At 39.6% G+C, this 18,368-nt stretch overlaps 1 protein-coding gene across 1 annotated transcript; it reads left to right on the top strand.

The window, feature by feature from the left end:
* The first annotated feature begins 658 nt into the window (after nt 1-658).
* Nucleotides 659-2,252, top strand: LOC132631059 (uncharacterized). The gene is made up of 3 exons (XM_060346658.1): nt 659-973; nt 1,018-1,713; nt 1,764-2,252. Exons 1-3 carry the CDS (start codon nt 659-661, stop codon nt 2,250-2,252), a joined length of 1,500 nt encoding a protein of 499 aa, XP_060202641.1.
* Nucleotides 2,253-18,368: the final 16,116 nt, after the last annotated feature.

Genomic DNA, 18,368 nt, shown 5'->3' with positions numbered 1-18,368 from the left:
GTAAAGACCACTGATACTCAAGATGTTGGTTCAGAAAAACAAGTGGATGGTTCAGACTTATTGAAATGGCTGGATCCTTTGGGTGGAAAGACTTGCAATGAAGAGGATGTGGAAAGCTACACAAAACAATCTATTTCTGTGTCCACAAATATGATTCCTGATAATCCTTTGGTAGTGGAGGAAGCATCTTTTGATCAGCTTAAAGTGGAGAGTAAAGGAGAGGATCCTAATACTTTAGATCCAGGAAATTTTTCACTGCAAGTGCTGCATACTAAAAAGGTAGAATCTGATAAGGCAAACAATGATGAGCAAAGAGCCACAATAGAGAATGAGTCATTAGATCCTAATATATAGCAGATTTCAAGAGATAGAGATTTATCTCCTAGGCAGACTAGTAGCTTAAAAAGTGGTAAGTGGACAAAGCAAAATGTTGTGCCATTTCAAGTTACTACAAGGAGTAATAAAAACAAGCCTTTCAGTTCTCAACGATAGACAAATTATTATTTTGGAATATTAGATCAGTAAACTCTCAGAATTCTTTTCAAAGGTTGACTGATTTACATAGGAGGCATCACTATGCAGTTATAGCAATTATGGAACCTTTTCAAGAGTCTGAGGTGATTGAAGAATACAGGAGAATATTAGGTATAAAAATGCAATGGTTAATGTGTCACAGAAAATCTGGTTATTCTGGACTGAAGAATGGCAAGCACAAGTTATAGTTGACTCAGTACAGCATGTTACTATTAAGCTATCTCATATAAATATGCAGTATGAAGCATATGTCACTGCTGTGTATGCCAAATGCAGTGGTGCAGAGAGGCAGGAATTATGGGACTTAATTGGACAGGTGGCTCTTAATGTTCATGTGCCCTGGATAGTTGGAGGTGACTTTATTGTTATTCTCAAACATGAGGAAAAGTTGGGAGGCCTTCCAGTTCATCACACTGAAACTGCTGAATTTGCTCATTTTGTTAATAATTGTGGTTTTTTGGAGCTGAAATTCTCTGGGAGCAGATACACTTGGTGGAAGGCAGAATATTGGAGGATTGCATATTCAAGAGACTTGATATAGTTCTGGGAAATCAGGATTTCGTGGACTTATTCCCATCAGCTGAAGTTGTTCATCCGATTAGACATGGTTCTGATCATGCCCCTCTCCATGTAGTGTGTGATTCTCAGACTGAAGTGGTAGTTAAGCCTTTTAAATTCCTAAATTTTTGGAATCCTCATCCAAAGTTCATGGAAGTGGTGGAAAACAACTGGTGGTTGGATTTTGCAGCCAATCCTTTCAATGAGTTGCAGGCTAAAATGAAAAAGGTGAAGCAGGCCTTGGCAGTATGGAGTAGGGAAACATATGGCAATATTTTCCAACAGATATCCACAATGAAGGATTTAATCAAAGTCAGTGAGTTGCAGTTTGAATTGAATCCCTCAAGTCTGAATAGAGAAGCTTTGCACAAAGCTCAGGCTGATTTTAATAGATATTTATGCTTGGAGGAGGAATACTGGAAACAAAAGACTGGCATGAGGTGGTTCAAGGATGAAGATAGAAATACTAAGTTTTTTCATAATTATGTTAAAGGAAGAAGAAGGAAGTTGGCAGTTCATACTATACAAAATAGTCAAGGGGACTGGTTAAACACAAATGCTGAGATTGGTCAGGAAGTTGTTCTTTCTATCAACACCGGTTCAGACAAGAGGCAACATCAGGTGATTATGAGATGCTTAAGAAGATTCCTAAGGTGATCACTAATGCACAGGATGAGGACTTGACTACTTTACCTAGTGATGAAGAAGTCAACAATGCAGTGTTTGGATTAAATGGGGATACTGGTGGTCCAGATGGTTTTTCAGGCCATTTCTTTCAAACATGTTGGGGTATCATAGGTAGAGATGTAACTAATATGGTAAGGGCCTTCTTTTGTAGTCAAGAACTGCCAAGATGTATCACTCACACAAATCTTGTTTTGATTCCAAAAAAGGAGAATATAAACACCTTTGCTGATCTGAGACCTATCAGTCTAAGCAGTTTTGCTAATAAAATCATCTTTAGAGTTCTACATGAAAGAATTGTTCCACTGTTGCCTGCTATTATATCAACCACTCAGACTAGTTTTGTTAAAGGTAGGAGCATTGTGGCGAATGCACTACTGGCCCAAGAGATCATCAAGGATATTAATAAGAGAAACAAACTACACAATGTGGTGGTAAAGCTTGACATGGGAAAAACTTATGATAGAGTTTCATAGATATACTTAACTAAAGTGGTTGGACAGTTTGGTTTCTCTGAAATTATCATAGATATGTTTTGGAGATTGGTATCAAACAACTGGTACCAAGTATTGATTAATGGGCAATCTTATGGCTTTTTTAAGTCATCAAGGGGTTTGAAGCAAGGTGATCCACTATCCCCAACACTGTTCATAATAGCTGCTGAGGTTTTGGCCAGAATTTGAATGACTTGCATGATGATCAAGCATTCAAGGGCTATGGTATGCCAAAGTGGAGTCCTCAGATAAATCATCTGTCATATGCAGATGACACAATCTTATTTTGCTCAGCTGACCCTGTTTCTTTAAGAAAGATGATGAAGGTGTTAAGAAGCTATGAGAAAATGTCAGGTCAGCTGGTAAACAATGTGTTATACCCCGTATATTTATACGTCGAATTATACGCAAGCAAATCGACTCAAGTTAAAGGCGGAGTTATTTTCGGACACGAAATAGAAACCTTTAATTTTCAATTTTTAATTAAAACATAAATTGTTTATAAATTTTATTTAGTGTAAAAATATTATTGGAAATTAGGGATTAATTAATTGTGATAAATTACTAAGTAAGAGGTGGTGATTAATTAAATTAATTAAGCCTAATTACTAAGTAGGCCCCACCCGAAATTAAAAAAAAAGGGAAAACTAAAACAAAAATCCAAAAAGGTGGATTTGTGACTCACCAAGGGGGGGACACGTGTCCTCCTAGGGATAATCCTATAAATATGGGATAAGATGAACATAGTTCATCTTTTTCGTCCATTTTCCAAAAAAAAAATCAAGAAAAAAAGGGAGATCAACCATGGCTGCTCACGGCCAGCTATGCTGGTGAGGAAAAAAATTGATTTTTGAATATTTTGGATCAATTTCAAGTGCAATACAAATCCAAGGAAGTGATAGCAACATTTGATTTTAAGTTGGAGAAGAAGAAATTCCAAAATCGGAACAATTGAGCATACAAATTTCTCCGAGGAAATTGTGGTAAGATCTTCCTATTTTATGGTGTAATTGTGCTCATAATGTTGTAATGAAATTGTTAAAATTGAATTGGACGAAATCGGAAGTAAGAAAATACATGAAATTGTTATTATGTGAAATCGTGGGTTGAAATGGATTTAGAAGAAGTTGTTGGGTTGTTAGAATTGTTATGGGCTGAATTGTAAAAATTTTATATGTATATCCTTGTTGTTGGTATTTCTGTGTTAACAGGAGAATAAGTGGAAATTCAGGTTAGGCAAATATATAGGGGAAATGCTGCCCGATTTTCGTTAAGTCCTTAAATAATGAAAAACCCTTAACTAGAAAGTATAAGTTAAAGAATAAGTTCTATAAGCGATGGGCTACGGATTAATGAACTAGAAAGTATAGTTACTAACGATAACGTGACTTTGACGTTAAATAGGCTAAAGGGGGCGACAAAGCGAACGGATTTGCGAATGGTCGTTAAACAGGTATGTAAAGTTGTCCCTTCTTTCTTTAGGCATGTCTTGGATTTAAGTGATGAATGATATGAACTTTGGGGTAATTCTATTCACGAGTCTTGAGTGTGACTCATGATTCTTATTCACTTCTCGATGTTAGAACTCTTAAGTGATTGAGTTTCCCTCGAGTCCTCTATATGTTGGATAGTAGTTGATGTGTAAAAGTTCTTATTCTTAAAGACTATATAATGATTAATGTCCTTGACTTCCAATACTTGTTTTGCATTATCTTGGCACATGACGTATAATTCCCGAGGCTCTATTTGATATAGTTCTTATTGACATCCATACTTACCATGGCTATTGTCTTGATATTTGAGTGTTGGTTAGTCCACTGATTCTATTGAGTCTCGGATGATGATGTAGTGGTATATGGTTGCTCGTGATATTCTACTCGTGCATACTGTTATTGTATCATTCACCGAGTCCCGGGCCGGGTATGTTATCATGCACAGTGTCGCTGCATTATTCACCGAGTCCCTTACTAGAGGGCCGGGTACGGTATATGTATATGATGATATGATTATGGCACCGAGTCCCATGATGGGCCGGGTACGGTATACGTGTACCCAACTTTATTCACCGAGTCCCTTACTAGAGGGCCGGGTACGGTATATGTATATGATGATATGATAGTATGACTTTATTCACCGAGTCCCATAATGGGCCGGGTACGATATCTGATGATATGATGATATGATGATATGATAATATGATCTTATTCACTGAGTCCCATAATGGGCCAGGTATGGTATATGATAATGATATGCATGATTTTGTTTCGTAAGACACAGGAACAGTGATTTCTTGATTATTATACTTGTCCCCTGGAGCCTCTACTTCAGTTATGGTCCTTTTTACTGTATTTCATGCTTTACATACTCAGTACATATTCCGTACTGACCCCCTTTCTTCGGGGGGCTGCGTTTCATGCCCGCAGGTGCAGATACTCGCTTTGGTGATCAGCCAGCTTAGGATCCCCTTTCTGCTGTCTTGGAGAGCTCCGTTATCTCGGAGCCTAGATTTTGGTACAGACCTTCTTATGTATATATATATATATATATATATATGTTTGTCTAGGGGTACGACGGGGCCCTGTCCCGTAATATTTCACTGTTGAACACTTAGAGGTCTGTAGATAAGTATATGGGTTGCATTCAGATTTGATCAGTTGTGTCTATATGGTTATTCTGGATGTTCTTTCATTATAGCTGCCTTGCCGGCTTGCATATGTTATCATTTTGTAGTGCCAGCCTTGTTGGCTTGCGTAATATAATGATATATATAGTGGCAGCCTTGTCGGCTTGCGTAATGTAATGATATATATAGTGGCAGCCTCGTCGTCTTGCGTATGTTATTACGATGTGATTGATTGAGGACCTATAGTATCAGTCCGATAATGTTTGACAGGTACGTATGGGTGTCCAGCTCGGGCACTAGTAATGGCCCACGGGGCTGGGTCGTGACAAAAGTGGTATCAGAGCAGTTTATCCTCGGAGTGTCTACAGACCGTGTCTAGTAGAGTCTTGTTTATCGGTGTGTTGTGCACCACATCTATAAACAGGAAGCTACAGGACATTTAGGATGTCATCTTTTCTTCCTATCCTAGATCGTGCGATAGAGCTATATTATCAGGATAATCCCTTCCTAACAGACTATTATGTTTACAGCTATGCCTCCAAAGAAAGCGACAGCTGCCCAGAAGGGCAAACCGGTAACAGGGGATACTAGCCAGACTCGGAGAGTTTCTAGGGCTCGTGCCCAGTTTATGCCTGAGATTGTGTTCTAGTCCGCGAGTTCTACTACACCGCCACTTCCAGGGGAACCTAGGATAGTGACAGCTCCAGGTCAGGGGGCGGCTCCACCGCCAGCTCCCGAGGTTCCAGCACCCGAGCCTCCAACTCCTCAGCCGGGGTCGGAGGATAGAGCCATGAGGGATGCAGTTCAGTTGCTCACCAGATTAGTGGCAGGACAGGCTCGCAGGCATGGACTAGGGGTTGACTAGACAGATAGATAGGACAGTTTGAGAGCCCGTGACTTCCTAAGCTGTAATCCTCCAGAGTTTTTCGGGTCAAAGCCCGAAGATGACCCGCAGGAGTTCTTTCGACAGATGCAGCGTATGTTGCGGATAATGAAGGCTTCTGAGACTGAGTCTGTTGAGTTAGCTTCGTATCGATTGTGGGATGTGGCTGTCAATTGGTATGAGTCATGGGAGTTGTCTAGGGGCGAGGATGCTCCTCCAGCAGTATGGGATGAATTTGTGGAGGCCTTCCTTGGCCACTTTCTGCCTCCAGAAATGCGGCGAGCTAGAGTTGATAGATTCCTACAGTTGGAATAGAGGGGCAGGAGTGTTCGAGAGTATTGTGTAGAGTTTGACTCATTGGCTAGATATGAACCCACTATTGTAGCTGATATGACGGATAGAGTGCATCGGTATGTGATGGGGTTAGATCGTTATTTGATTGATAGCTGTATGGTAATGGCTTCCCAGCCAGGGATGAATATTGCTCGGGTACAGGCATATGCACAGGGTGTAGAGGATCGACATAGAGGGCGTCAGCCCGACAGAGATCATGACAGGGGCCAGCATAAGAGGGCTAGATCGGCTGGTTATTCTGGTGAGTTTCGAGGCGGGCAGCTTCAGCAGTATAATAGATCTCCTTCTCAGCCAGCCCGGAGTGCACCCCCACAGTTCACAGATGGGAGATTCGATAGCACAGGGTATTCAGGAGTCGGTCAGAGCTTCAGGGTTTCAGGTTCACAGATGAACAGGGGTTCGCGCCAGTCGAGGCCATCCTTACCACGGTGTTCTCGTTGTGATAGGCCCCATTTTGGGGAATGTTGTTTTGCTACAGGTGCTTGCTTTACATGCGGCCGTCAAGGCCATATTATGAGGGAATGTCCATTCGGGGGTAGTCCAGGTGGTGCAGCTCAGCCTACTGGGTCGGTTGCTGGTTTATCTTCTTCTGTAGCTATGCGCCCTATGGGGCAGGGTGTTCAGGTGCCAGCAGGCCGTGGTAGAGGTCGTGGCGGAGCTTCCAGTTTTAGCGGTCTTTCGAACAGCATATATGCTTTGGCTAGTAGACAGGATCAGGAGACGTCACCAAATGTGGTTACAGGTACTATCGATTTTCTCCCGAGACGTATATGCATTGATAGACCCAGGCTCCACATTATCGTGTATTTCTCCCTTTTGTTGTTAGTATAATAGGAAAAAAACCTGAATTGATAGAACCATTTGAGGTAGCTACACTGGTAGGAGGTTCTGTTATAGCAAGGAAATATATAGAAATTGTTCGGTGATTATATATAGTCGTTGCACCAAGGCAGACCTGATAGATCTAGATATGACTGAGTTTGATGTTATTATGGGTATGGATTGGAGTAAGTGGAATGTGGCCTTGGGTGAATTGCTACATTGATTACATTACTCGAATACAAATTATCAAATAAGATTTTGTACTATATATCGAAAGGATCTCGTCGCTTCCTGACTCTAATTAAGGTTTCGTACGTGGATAATCAAGTTATAAGTTATAGAGAAAGACGTGAGTATGGTACAGTATACCAAGTGATTTAGAAGAAGGATCAAGTGAATTTGAGATTAGAAACAAGGACATAGAGCGGAATATAAACGGATAATGTTATAGGTACACCCTTAAGGGGGGAAGGGGATAAAAAAAATGTAGGTATAAGAGGGAAACAGTTGACAGTACAATATACTTGATATGGATACCTAAATGTCAGGTGATACCTCTTGCCGAAACAAGTTAATAAGATCTGAAAGCCAACAATCAATGGATAGAATTCAGGATGGTATTTGAGACAGTGCTGAGAATTATTGGTAAAGATTTAGGATAATACAACATTAGAAATTGGATGCTTATAAAAAGGAAGGATACGACAAGAAAATGGTAACGAGTAACTTAAGAAATATTAAATGCAATACTGGATTAGAGGTTAAGACGTTGGCAATGGGGTTACTTGCTAATGATATTGTAACTTATAAGTGACAAAGGAGAAGGGATAGGAAATCCCCTATAGAAGGATATGAGAAAATCAAATGGTGAACAAGGAAAGGGAAAGGGGCATGACAAGATAGACCGCAACTGAGTTGTGGTACAAATAAGATATGCAAAACAGGATGAACTAGGAGAAGGAAGAACTATGACTAAGATTTGATGTACTTTGTATGAATTATACAAGAATAGTTATGCGATCTACGAATATTTGTACACTAAGGATGGGACCAAGTGACTACTTGATAAGAAGAGAAAGGATTCAGTAATAACAATGTGTTTACGGTATTTTGGATACATTAGGGAACGGTGTAAGATGGTTTGAACCAAGTACCGAGATGGGATTAGTATTGAGAGCAAAAGACATAGTTGAGCCGCGATACCATTGAAAGGTACGAGAGAAGAATGCAAGGTAAAGCATACAGACTAGTGACACGATGCTAAGGTATGCTTAAACATTGCAACATAATGTGTGACAGGAAAACTAGCAACATAATCTGAATAAAGGGGCAATAAAAGAGTTTGAAGTAAAGATAAAGAAACGACCCAAGATAATGTGCCTAAAATGTTACAAGTTGGATTAAGGGAAGTTGTGAAATGGTTTAACCGAGACGATCAGAACAAGCGGGTTACTGGTTACTGGATGACAGTGAAGTCATAATATGAGGGGACCATAGCGCTATTTGATAACCAACCCTAAAGGTCAAGATCAAGAAGTAAAAACAAGTGATAGTTAAAGATGTCACACCCCAACCTTGGTAGGGCATGATGGGCACCCGACTCTCTACAGAGTCGAGTGAACCCTAAGACATTCGCTCTTATTAAAATCTGTCATTTCAAAAAAAAAAAAAAAAACATGAAAAAATTTCAAAATAGAAATCACTGTTTTAATCAAATGATGAAAACTTTTCATCAATTATGTACTTCTTACCAACTGAAATTATATGAAAATGCATACTCTTTTAACACATATACATGATTTACACTCCTCGACACCCTATCCATGGGACGCTATCTGCAAAGTCTCTAACATATACAAGTACCATGACATAAATACTATGACTTGGCAACACTCCGAACTGAGATGGAGCTCGCCAATTCAGCTGGAACATCTTCTAGCAATGTCTTCTACTCATCTGGGTGTACCTGCGTGGCATGAAACGCAGCCCCCGAAGAAAGGGGGTCAGTACGGAGTATGTACTGAATATGTAAAGCGGTAACAAGCCATAATCCAGCAAAATGCGACAGTGAACAAGTTTAGAAACCAAACTGTAAGTAGCCTGAAACGAAAGAATGGAGTCACAACCATACCCAACACCTGTAGCCTTCGCTGGAAGAACATAAATGTGTACACAAGTCTCAAAACAGTCTTTAAGTAAACAATGCAATCCAACCAGCCTTTCAAAATAAGTAATGCGCACTAGCACATTTCCTTTAAATAAATATTACAACACAACACACGTGCCGCTTCCGGCACAATATCAATAATAGCCCCTTCGGGCAGCCGCTTCCGGCATAGTAACATAATAGTCCCTTCGGTCGGCCGCTTCCGGCATAATAATGAAGATGGCCCCTTCGGGCATGCCGCTTCCGGCATAATGATAATCATGGCCCCTTCGGGCATAATAATAATGATAATGGCCCCTTCGGGCATAACAATAATGATAAAGTAAACATAAGTAGTAAATAAAATGAAGTAGTAAAACCTCGCACCTTTTTCGGAGTGATTTTAAAAAATATAGCTCACTCAGACATAAGTTGAGGCCATAGCACACTCAGGCGTAAGCTGAGGCCATAGCACACTCAGTGATCAGCTGAGGCCATAGCTCGCTCAGACATAAACGGAGGCCATAGCACACTCATGCATAGGCTGAGGCCATCGCACCCCCTTCGGAGTGGTTTTGGAAAGTCTATATATCAAAATCTCACATCCCCATCGGAGTGGTTTTGGAAAGTTTAAATAATAAAATCTCACACCCCCGTCGGAGTGGTTTTGGAAATTGTCTTTATGTTTCCTTTAATACAAAACAAACTTTCTTGAAATCATTAATAAACCACAAACACGTTTCAAGTAAATCCTAGTTAGCATAAGAAAAAAAGGTTAACAACCGTATGCATATGCAAAGTAGTGAGAAACTAAATGCCTTTCAAGTATCATTACGGACATCATTCAATATAAAACCTCTACGACCATCTTCAGACAATTCGAGACCGTCCACAGAAGCTAGGGACGTTAACCAAAAGTTTCCCTTAACTATCGTACAGAAATAAGTCAAATGGAGCAACACAAAGGGTCTCGGGAATCGTGGGCCTACCTCGGGTCAAGTTGAGGTGGCGTACATAAGTTACGAACAGTAGGCCATGTGAAGTCACTTATGAAAGTTTCAAGGCAATCCGGTTCCGTTTGTGAAAGTTACGGATGTTTAAACTATTTTTCTATCAAAATATAAAGTACCTAATTCAATTACATTGAACGATTAGGGGTCAGAATTAGGCTCAGATTTCTAGGAATAGAGTTTCCCCCAAGGCCTGTATCATAACCTATTATGTCTAGGACATGCCAAAAGAAAGAAAGGTTAGGCTTTACATACCTTTTCCGCTTCTTACGCTTCTCCAATTTCAAGCCCCGAATGCCCCAAAATCTACAATTGGTCACAAATACCAAACATTGATTGTAAGCCTTTAAGAATGAAATCTTAAATCGACACTTGTCTTATTCTTTCAAATGAATTCATTTATAATCTGCCGAAATTTCGGCAGCATCTCCCCTGTAAATACACCATCCCCGAGAATCTAACTCGGCCAAAAATACAACAACAATAATACCAACAATCATATATCCAACTTCAACAATTACTCCAAAATACACTCCAACATTAGTAGCTCCTTTTATATAATTCAACAACAATTTTCTTTATTTCCAATTCATAATTGTTCACATATTCAAATACAATTCCGAAACCATTCAACAATATTCAAGAACACTTCAACAACCCGCACAACATTTCAAACGGCCTAACCAACACATACACTACCCGAATTCTTCCAAATTCAACAAGAACAATTACAACACATTTCCTTTCTTCCATATTCATGAGCTACACCAACATTTGTTTTCATATTAACGACACTATTCACATAAATATAAAAGCTAAGTTCAATCACATTGGCCTCCAAAAACAGTCCATAACAATTACGACTCCAACTTGAATCATTGGACTTTCATTAACATCATAGAATCCACGACGACGACGACCCAAAATACTAAATAGAATTAATTCATTCTTGCCATACAAGGTAGCCTATATTCGGCCACCACCCCCAACACACAACTTCCATAGTTTTCATCCATTTTACATCATGGAATCCATATCACAACAATCAAACTACTAGATAAAACCATTTCATTCTTTCTACACAACACACCCTATTCGGCCACACCATACACATACATATTTCATGAATTCCATCCATTTCCACATACCACAACATGCATAAATCATTCCTAACACAAGTAAAAGAAGATTGGATACATACCTTTTTCACTCAATTTCTTCTCGGCTAGAATCCACAAGTTGCACACGAATGTTTTTCTTGCTCCAACAATTTCTCCATGTTAGAGAGGACCTTCTAATTAGTAGGAAATCTAGAAGAAAATATTTTTTTGATCAAGATTTCTCCAAGGATTTATTTGGTATGCCATGGCCGAAATGGCCCTTGTGCTTTTTCTCCAACTTTCTTGAAAATTCCTAAGGGTGGAGAATGAAGAATGTGTTTTAATTGTCATCCTTTGGGCTATTTATTAAATTTCCATGTGGGCTTTGGCCCATCCAACTTGGAAGGCCCACTTGGAAATTCAAGACTTTTCTTCCTTTTTTTTTTTTGTTTTTGAATTCATGAAAAATAATTTTTCCTAATTCCAAATTTGCCCTTAGCCTTCCTCCATATTTCTACGGATCATCTTGCGAATTTTCCTTTTTACCCTTAGCCTTTCTTAATATTTCCACTTCAAAACTTTCATGAACAACTTGTGTGCTAAACAAGGTCAAAAATATAGCCTTGCCCTTAACTTCCCGCAATTATCTCGAATTATCCGAATGTACAAAATACGGGATATAACATCCTCCCCCCCTTTAGAACATTCATCCTCGAATGTTCAACTGGCCTTATGGGGGTGTTATAACACTTTGGGAGGGTCTCTCTTATAGTTGTCCTTTCCTTCATGTCCATTCCTTATCTTTCACCCTGTTTTCTTTATAATCGAACTCCTCGGTCTTCACATGAATCCTCATTCCGTGTCATGGGTTTTCTAATCAACTGTGCCAACTCATTATTCTTGTCCTTCGTACTCCCACATGTCCTTACTATATTTTCCTCTTATATCCATATTTATGGAATTTTGGTATACTTCCCAGGGGGTCACCCATCCCAAAATTGCTCCCATCTTAGCACGCTTAACCTCGAAACTTCGATGGAATCCGGTGCCTTAATGTTGATATAATCGCGTCCACTTTCTTGTATGACCTTTATTACATAATCTGGAGCAAGTCAAAGTCTTACAGATTTCGAGACATTTTGGTAACACGCCTTTCTCTTTACAATTACTATTTTACCCTTTTCAATCTTCAATATTCACTTTCACTTTCATCCCCCAACTTTACATCTCAATCATACGTCAATATCCTTACCTTATCCAACATGCCTCTCCCGCACCGTTACTTACCATTGTACTGTGTAACTGCTGATGTCGTTGGTCGCTTTCTTCTGTCGATGTCGCCTTTTAGCTGAAATCAAAAGTTAGTACCAGGGACTTCATTTCCTACGACTGGGCTCTATCACACGATCTTAGATATGAAAGAAAGAATGACACCCTATTAATGTCTCGTAGCCTCCTGTTTATAGATGTGGTGCACAACACACCGATAAACAAGACTCTACTAGACACGACTTTGCAGACAACCCCTAGGACGACCTGCTCTGATACCACTTTGTCACACCCCAACCTTGGTAGGGCATGATGGGCACCCGACTCTCTTCAGAGTCGAGCGAACCCTAAGACATTCGCTCTTATTAAAATCTGTCATTTCAAAAAAAAATTAAAAACATGAAAAATTTTCAAAATAGAAATCACTGTTTTAATCAAATTATGAAAACTTTTCATCAATTATGTACTTCTTACCAACTGAAATTATATGAAAATGCATACTCTTTTAACACATATACATGATTTACACTCCTCGACACCCTATCCACAGGACGCTGTCTGCAAAGTCTCTAACATATACAAGTACCATGACATAAATACTATGACTCGGCAACACTCCGAACTGAGATGGAGCTCGCCAATTCAGCTGGAACATCTTCTAGCAATGTTTTCTACTCATCTGGGTGTACCTGCGTGGCATGAAACGCAGCCCCCGAAGAAAGGGGGTCAGTACGGAGTATGTACTGAATATGTAAAGCGGTAACAAGTCATAATCCAGTAAAATGCGACAGTGAACAAGTTTAGAAACCAAACTGTAAGTAGCCTGAAATGAAAGAAAGGAGTCACAACCATACCCAACACCTGTAGCCTTCGCTGGAAGAACATAAATGTGTACACAAGTCTCAAAACAGTCTTTATGTAAACAATGCAATCCAACCAGCCTTTCAAAATAAGTAATGCGCACTAGCACATTACCTTTAAATAAATATTGCAACACAACACACGTGCCGCTTCCGGCACAATATCAATAATAGCCCCTTCGGGCAGCCGCTTCCGGCATAGTAACATAATAGTCCCTTCGGACGGCCGCTTCCGGCATAATAATGAAGATGGCCCCTTCGGGCATGCCGCTTCTGGCATAATGATAATCATGGCCCCTTCGGGCATAATAATAATGATAATGGCCCCTTCGGGTATAACAATAATGATAAAGTAAACATAAGTAGTAAATGAAATGAAGTAGTAAAACCTCGCATCCCTTTCGAAGTGATTTTAAAAAAAATATCTCACTCAGACATAAGCTGAGGCCATAGCACACTCAGGCGTATGCTGAGGCCATAGCACACTCAGTGATCAGCTGAGGCCATAGCTCGCTCAGACATAAACGGAGGCCATAGCACACTCATGCATAGGCTGAGGCCATCGCACCCCCTTCGGAGTGGTTTTGGAAAGTCTATATATTAAAATCTCACACCCCCGTCGGAGTGGTTTTGGAAAGTTTAAATAATAAAATCTAACACCCCCGTCGGAGTGGTTTTGGAAATTGTCTTTATGTTTCCTTTAATACAACACAAACTTTCTGGAAATCATTAATAAACCACAAACACGTTTCAAGTAAATCCGAGTTAGCATAAGAAAAAAAGGTTAACAACCGTATGCATATGCAAAGTAGTGAGAAACTAAATGCCTTTCAAGTATCATTACAGACATCATTCAATATAAAACCTCTACGACCATCTTCAGACAATTCGAGACCGTCCACAGAAGCTAGGGACGTTAACCAAAAGTTTCCCTTAACTATCGTACAGAAATAAGTCAAATGGAGCAACACAAAGGGTCTCGGGAATCGTGGGCCCACCTCGGGTCAAGTTGAGGTGGCGTACATAAGTTACAAACAGTAGGCCATGTGAAGTCACTTATGAAAGTTTCAAGGCAATCCGGTTCCGTTTGTGAAAGTTACGGATGTTTAAACTATTTTTCTATCAAAATATAAAGTACCTAATTCAATTACATTGAACGATTAGGGGTCAGAATTAGGCTCAGATTTCTAGGAATAGAGTTTCCCCCAAGGCCTGTATCATAACCTATTATGTCTAGGACATTCCAAAAGAAAGAAAGGTTAGGCTTTACATACCTTTTCCGCTTCTTACGCTTCTCCAATTTCAAGCCCCGAATGCCCCAAAATCTACAATTGGTCACAAATACCAAACATTGATTGTAAGCCTTTAAGAATGAAATCTTAAATCGACACTTGTCTTATTCTTTCAAATGAATTCATTTATAATCTGCCGAAATTTCGGCAGCATCTCCCCTGTAAATACACCATCCCCGAGAATCTAACTCGGCCAAAAATACAACAACAATAATACCAACAATCATATATCCAACTTCAACAATTACTCCAAAATACACTCCAACATTAGTAGCTCCTTTTATATAATTCAACAACAATTTTCTTTATTTCCAATTCATAATTGTTCACATATTCAAATACAATTCCGAAACCATTCAACAATATTCAAGAACACTTCAACAACCCGCACAACATTTCAAACGGCCTAAACAACACATACACTACCCGAATTCTTCCAAATTCAACAAGAACAATTACAACACATTTCCTTTCTTCCATATTCATGAGCTACACCAACATTTGTTTTCATATTAACGACACTATTCACATAAATATAAAAGCTAAGTTCAATCACATTGGCCTCCAAAAACAGTCCATAACAATTACGACTCCAACTTGAATCATTGGACTTTCATTAACATCATAGAATCCACGACGACGACGACCCAAAATACTAAATAGAATTAATTCATTCTTGCCATACAAGGTAGCCTATATTCGGCCACCACCCCCAACACACAACTTCCATAGTTTTCATCCATTTTACATCATGGAATCCATATCACAACAATCAAACTACTAGATAAAACCATTTCATTCTTTCTACACAACACACCCTATTCGGCCACACCATACACATACATATTTCATGAATTCCATCCATTTCCACATACCACAACATGCATAAATCATTCCTAACACAAGTAAAAGAAGATTGGATACATACCTTTTTCACTCAATTTCTTCTCGGCTAGAATCCACAAGTTGCACACGAATGTTTTTCTTGCTCCAACAATTTCTCCATGTTAGAGAGGACCTTCTAATTAGTAGGAAAGCTAGAAGAAAATATTTTTTTGATCAAGATTTCTCCAAGGATTTATTTGGTATGCCATGGCCGAAATGGCCCTTGTGCTTTTTCTCCAACTTTCTTGAAAATTCCTAAGGGTGGAGAATGAAGAATGTGTTTTAATTGTCATCCTTTGGGCTATTTATTAAATTTCCATGTGGGCTTTGGCCCATCCAACTTGGAAGGCCCACTTGGAAATTCAAGACTTTTCTTCCTTTTTTTTTTTTGTTTTTGAATTCATGAAAAATAATTTTTCCTAATTCCAAATTTGCCCTTAGCCTTCCTCCATATTTCTACGGATCATCTTGCGAATTTTCCTTTTTACCCTTAGCCTTTCTTAATATTTCCACTTCAAAACTTTCATGAACAACTTGTGTGCTAAACAAGGTCAAAAATATAGCCTTGCCCTTAACTTCCCGCAATTATCTCGAATTATCCGAATGTACAAAATACGGGATATAACATCCTCCCCCCCTTTAGAACATTCGTCCTCGAATGTTCAACTGGCCTTATGGGGGTGTTATAACACTTTGGGAGGGTCTCTCTTATAGTTGTCCTTTCCTTCATGTCCATTCCTTATCTTTCACCCTGTTTTCTTTATAATCGAACTCCTCGGTCTTCACATGAATCCTCATTCCGTGTCATGGGTTTTCTAATCAACTGTGCCAACTCATTATTCTTGTCCTTCGTACTCCCACATGTCCTTACTATATTTGCCTCTTATATCCATATTTATGGAATTTTGGTATACTTCCCAGGGGGTCACCCATCCCAAAATTGCTCCCATCTTAGCACGCTTAACCTCAAAACTTCGATGGAATCCGGTGCCTTAATGTTGATATAATCGCGTCCACTTTCTTGTATGACCTTTATTACATAATCTGGAGCAAGTCAAAGTCTTACAGATTTCGAGACATTTTGGTAACACGCCTTTCTCTTTACAATTACTATTTTACCCTTTTCAATCTTCAATATTCACTTTCACTTTCATCCCCCAACTTTACATCTCAATCATACGTCAATATCCTTACCTTATCCAACATGCCTCTCCCGCACCGTTACTTACCATTGTACTGTGTAACTGCTGATGTCGTTGGTCGCTTTCTTCTGTCGATGTCGCCTTTTAGCTGAAATCAAAAGTTAGTACCAGGGACTTCATTTCCTACGACTGGGCTCTATCACACGATCTTAGATATGAAAGAAAGAATGACACCCTATTAATGTCTCATAGCCTCCTGTTTATAGATGTGGTGCACAACACACCGATAAACAAGACTCTACTAGACACGACTTTGCAGACAACCCCTAGGACGACCTGCTCTGATACCACTTTGTCACACCCCAACCTTGGTAGGGCATGATGGGCACCCGACTCTCTTCAGAGTCGAGCGAACCCTAAGACATTCGCTCTTATTAAAATCTGTCATTTCAAAAAAAAATTAAAAACATGAAAAATTTTCAAAATAGAAATCACTGTTTTAATCAAATTATGAAAACTTTTCATCAATTATGTACTTCTTACCAACTGAAATTATATGAAAATGCATACTCTTTTAACACATATACATGATTTACACTCCTCGACACCCTATCCACGGGACGCTGTCTGCAAAGTCTCTAACATATACAAGTACCATGACATAAATACTATGACTCGGCAACACTCCGAACTGAGATGGAGCTCGCCAATTCAGCTGGAACATCTTCTAGCAATGTCTTCTACTCATCTGGGTGTACCTGCGTGGCATGAAACGCAGCCCCCGAAGAAAGGGGGTCAGTACGGAGTATGTACTGAATATGTAAAGCGGTAACAAGTCATAATCCAGTAAAATACGACAGTGAACAAGTTTAGAAACCAAACTGTAAGTAGCCTGAAATGAAAGAAAGGAGTCACAACCATACCCAACACCTGTAGCCTTCGCTGGAAGAACATAAATGTGTACACAAGTCTCAAAACAGTCTTTATGTAAACAATGCAATCCAACCAGCCTTTCAAAATAAGTAATGCGCACTAGCACATTACCTTTAAATAAATATTGCAACACAACACACGTGCCGCTTCCGGCACAATATCAATAATAGCCCCTTCGGGCAGCCACTTCCGGCATAGTAACATAATAGTCCCTTCGGACGGCCGCTTCCGGCATAATAATGAAGATGGCCCCTTCGGGCATGCCGCTTCTGGCATAATGATAATCATGGCCCCTTCGGGCATAATAATAATGATAATGGCCCCTTCGGGTATAACAATAATGATAAAGTAAACATAAGTAGTAAATGAAATGAAGTAGTAAAACCTCGCACCCCTTTCGAAGTGATTTTAAAAAAAATAGCTCACTCAGACATAAGCTGAGGCCATAGCACACTCAGGCGTATGCTGAGGCCATAGCACACTCAGTGATCAGCTGAGGCCATAGCTCGCTCAGACATAAACGGAGGCCATAGCACACTCATGCATAGGCTGAGGCCATCGCACCCCCTTCGGAGTGGTTTTGGAAAGTCTATATATTAAAATCTCACACCCCCGTCGGAGTGGTTTTGGAAAGTTTAAATAATAAAATCTAACACCCCCGTCGGAGTGGTTTTGGAAATTGTCTTTATGTTTCCTTTAATACAACACAAACTTTCTGGAAATCATTAATAAACCACAAACACGTTTCAAGTAAATCCGAGTTAGCATAAGAAAAAAAG

Source organism: Lycium barbarum, chromosome 3 (assembly GCF_019175385.1).
Source record: "Lycium barbarum isolate Lr01 chromosome 3, ASM1917538v2, whole genome shotgun sequence".
Lineage (NCBI taxonomy): Eukaryota > Viridiplantae > Streptophyta > Magnoliopsida > Solanales > Solanaceae > Lycium > Lycium barbarum.
This window is presented reverse-complemented; position numbering and strand designations above follow the sequence as displayed.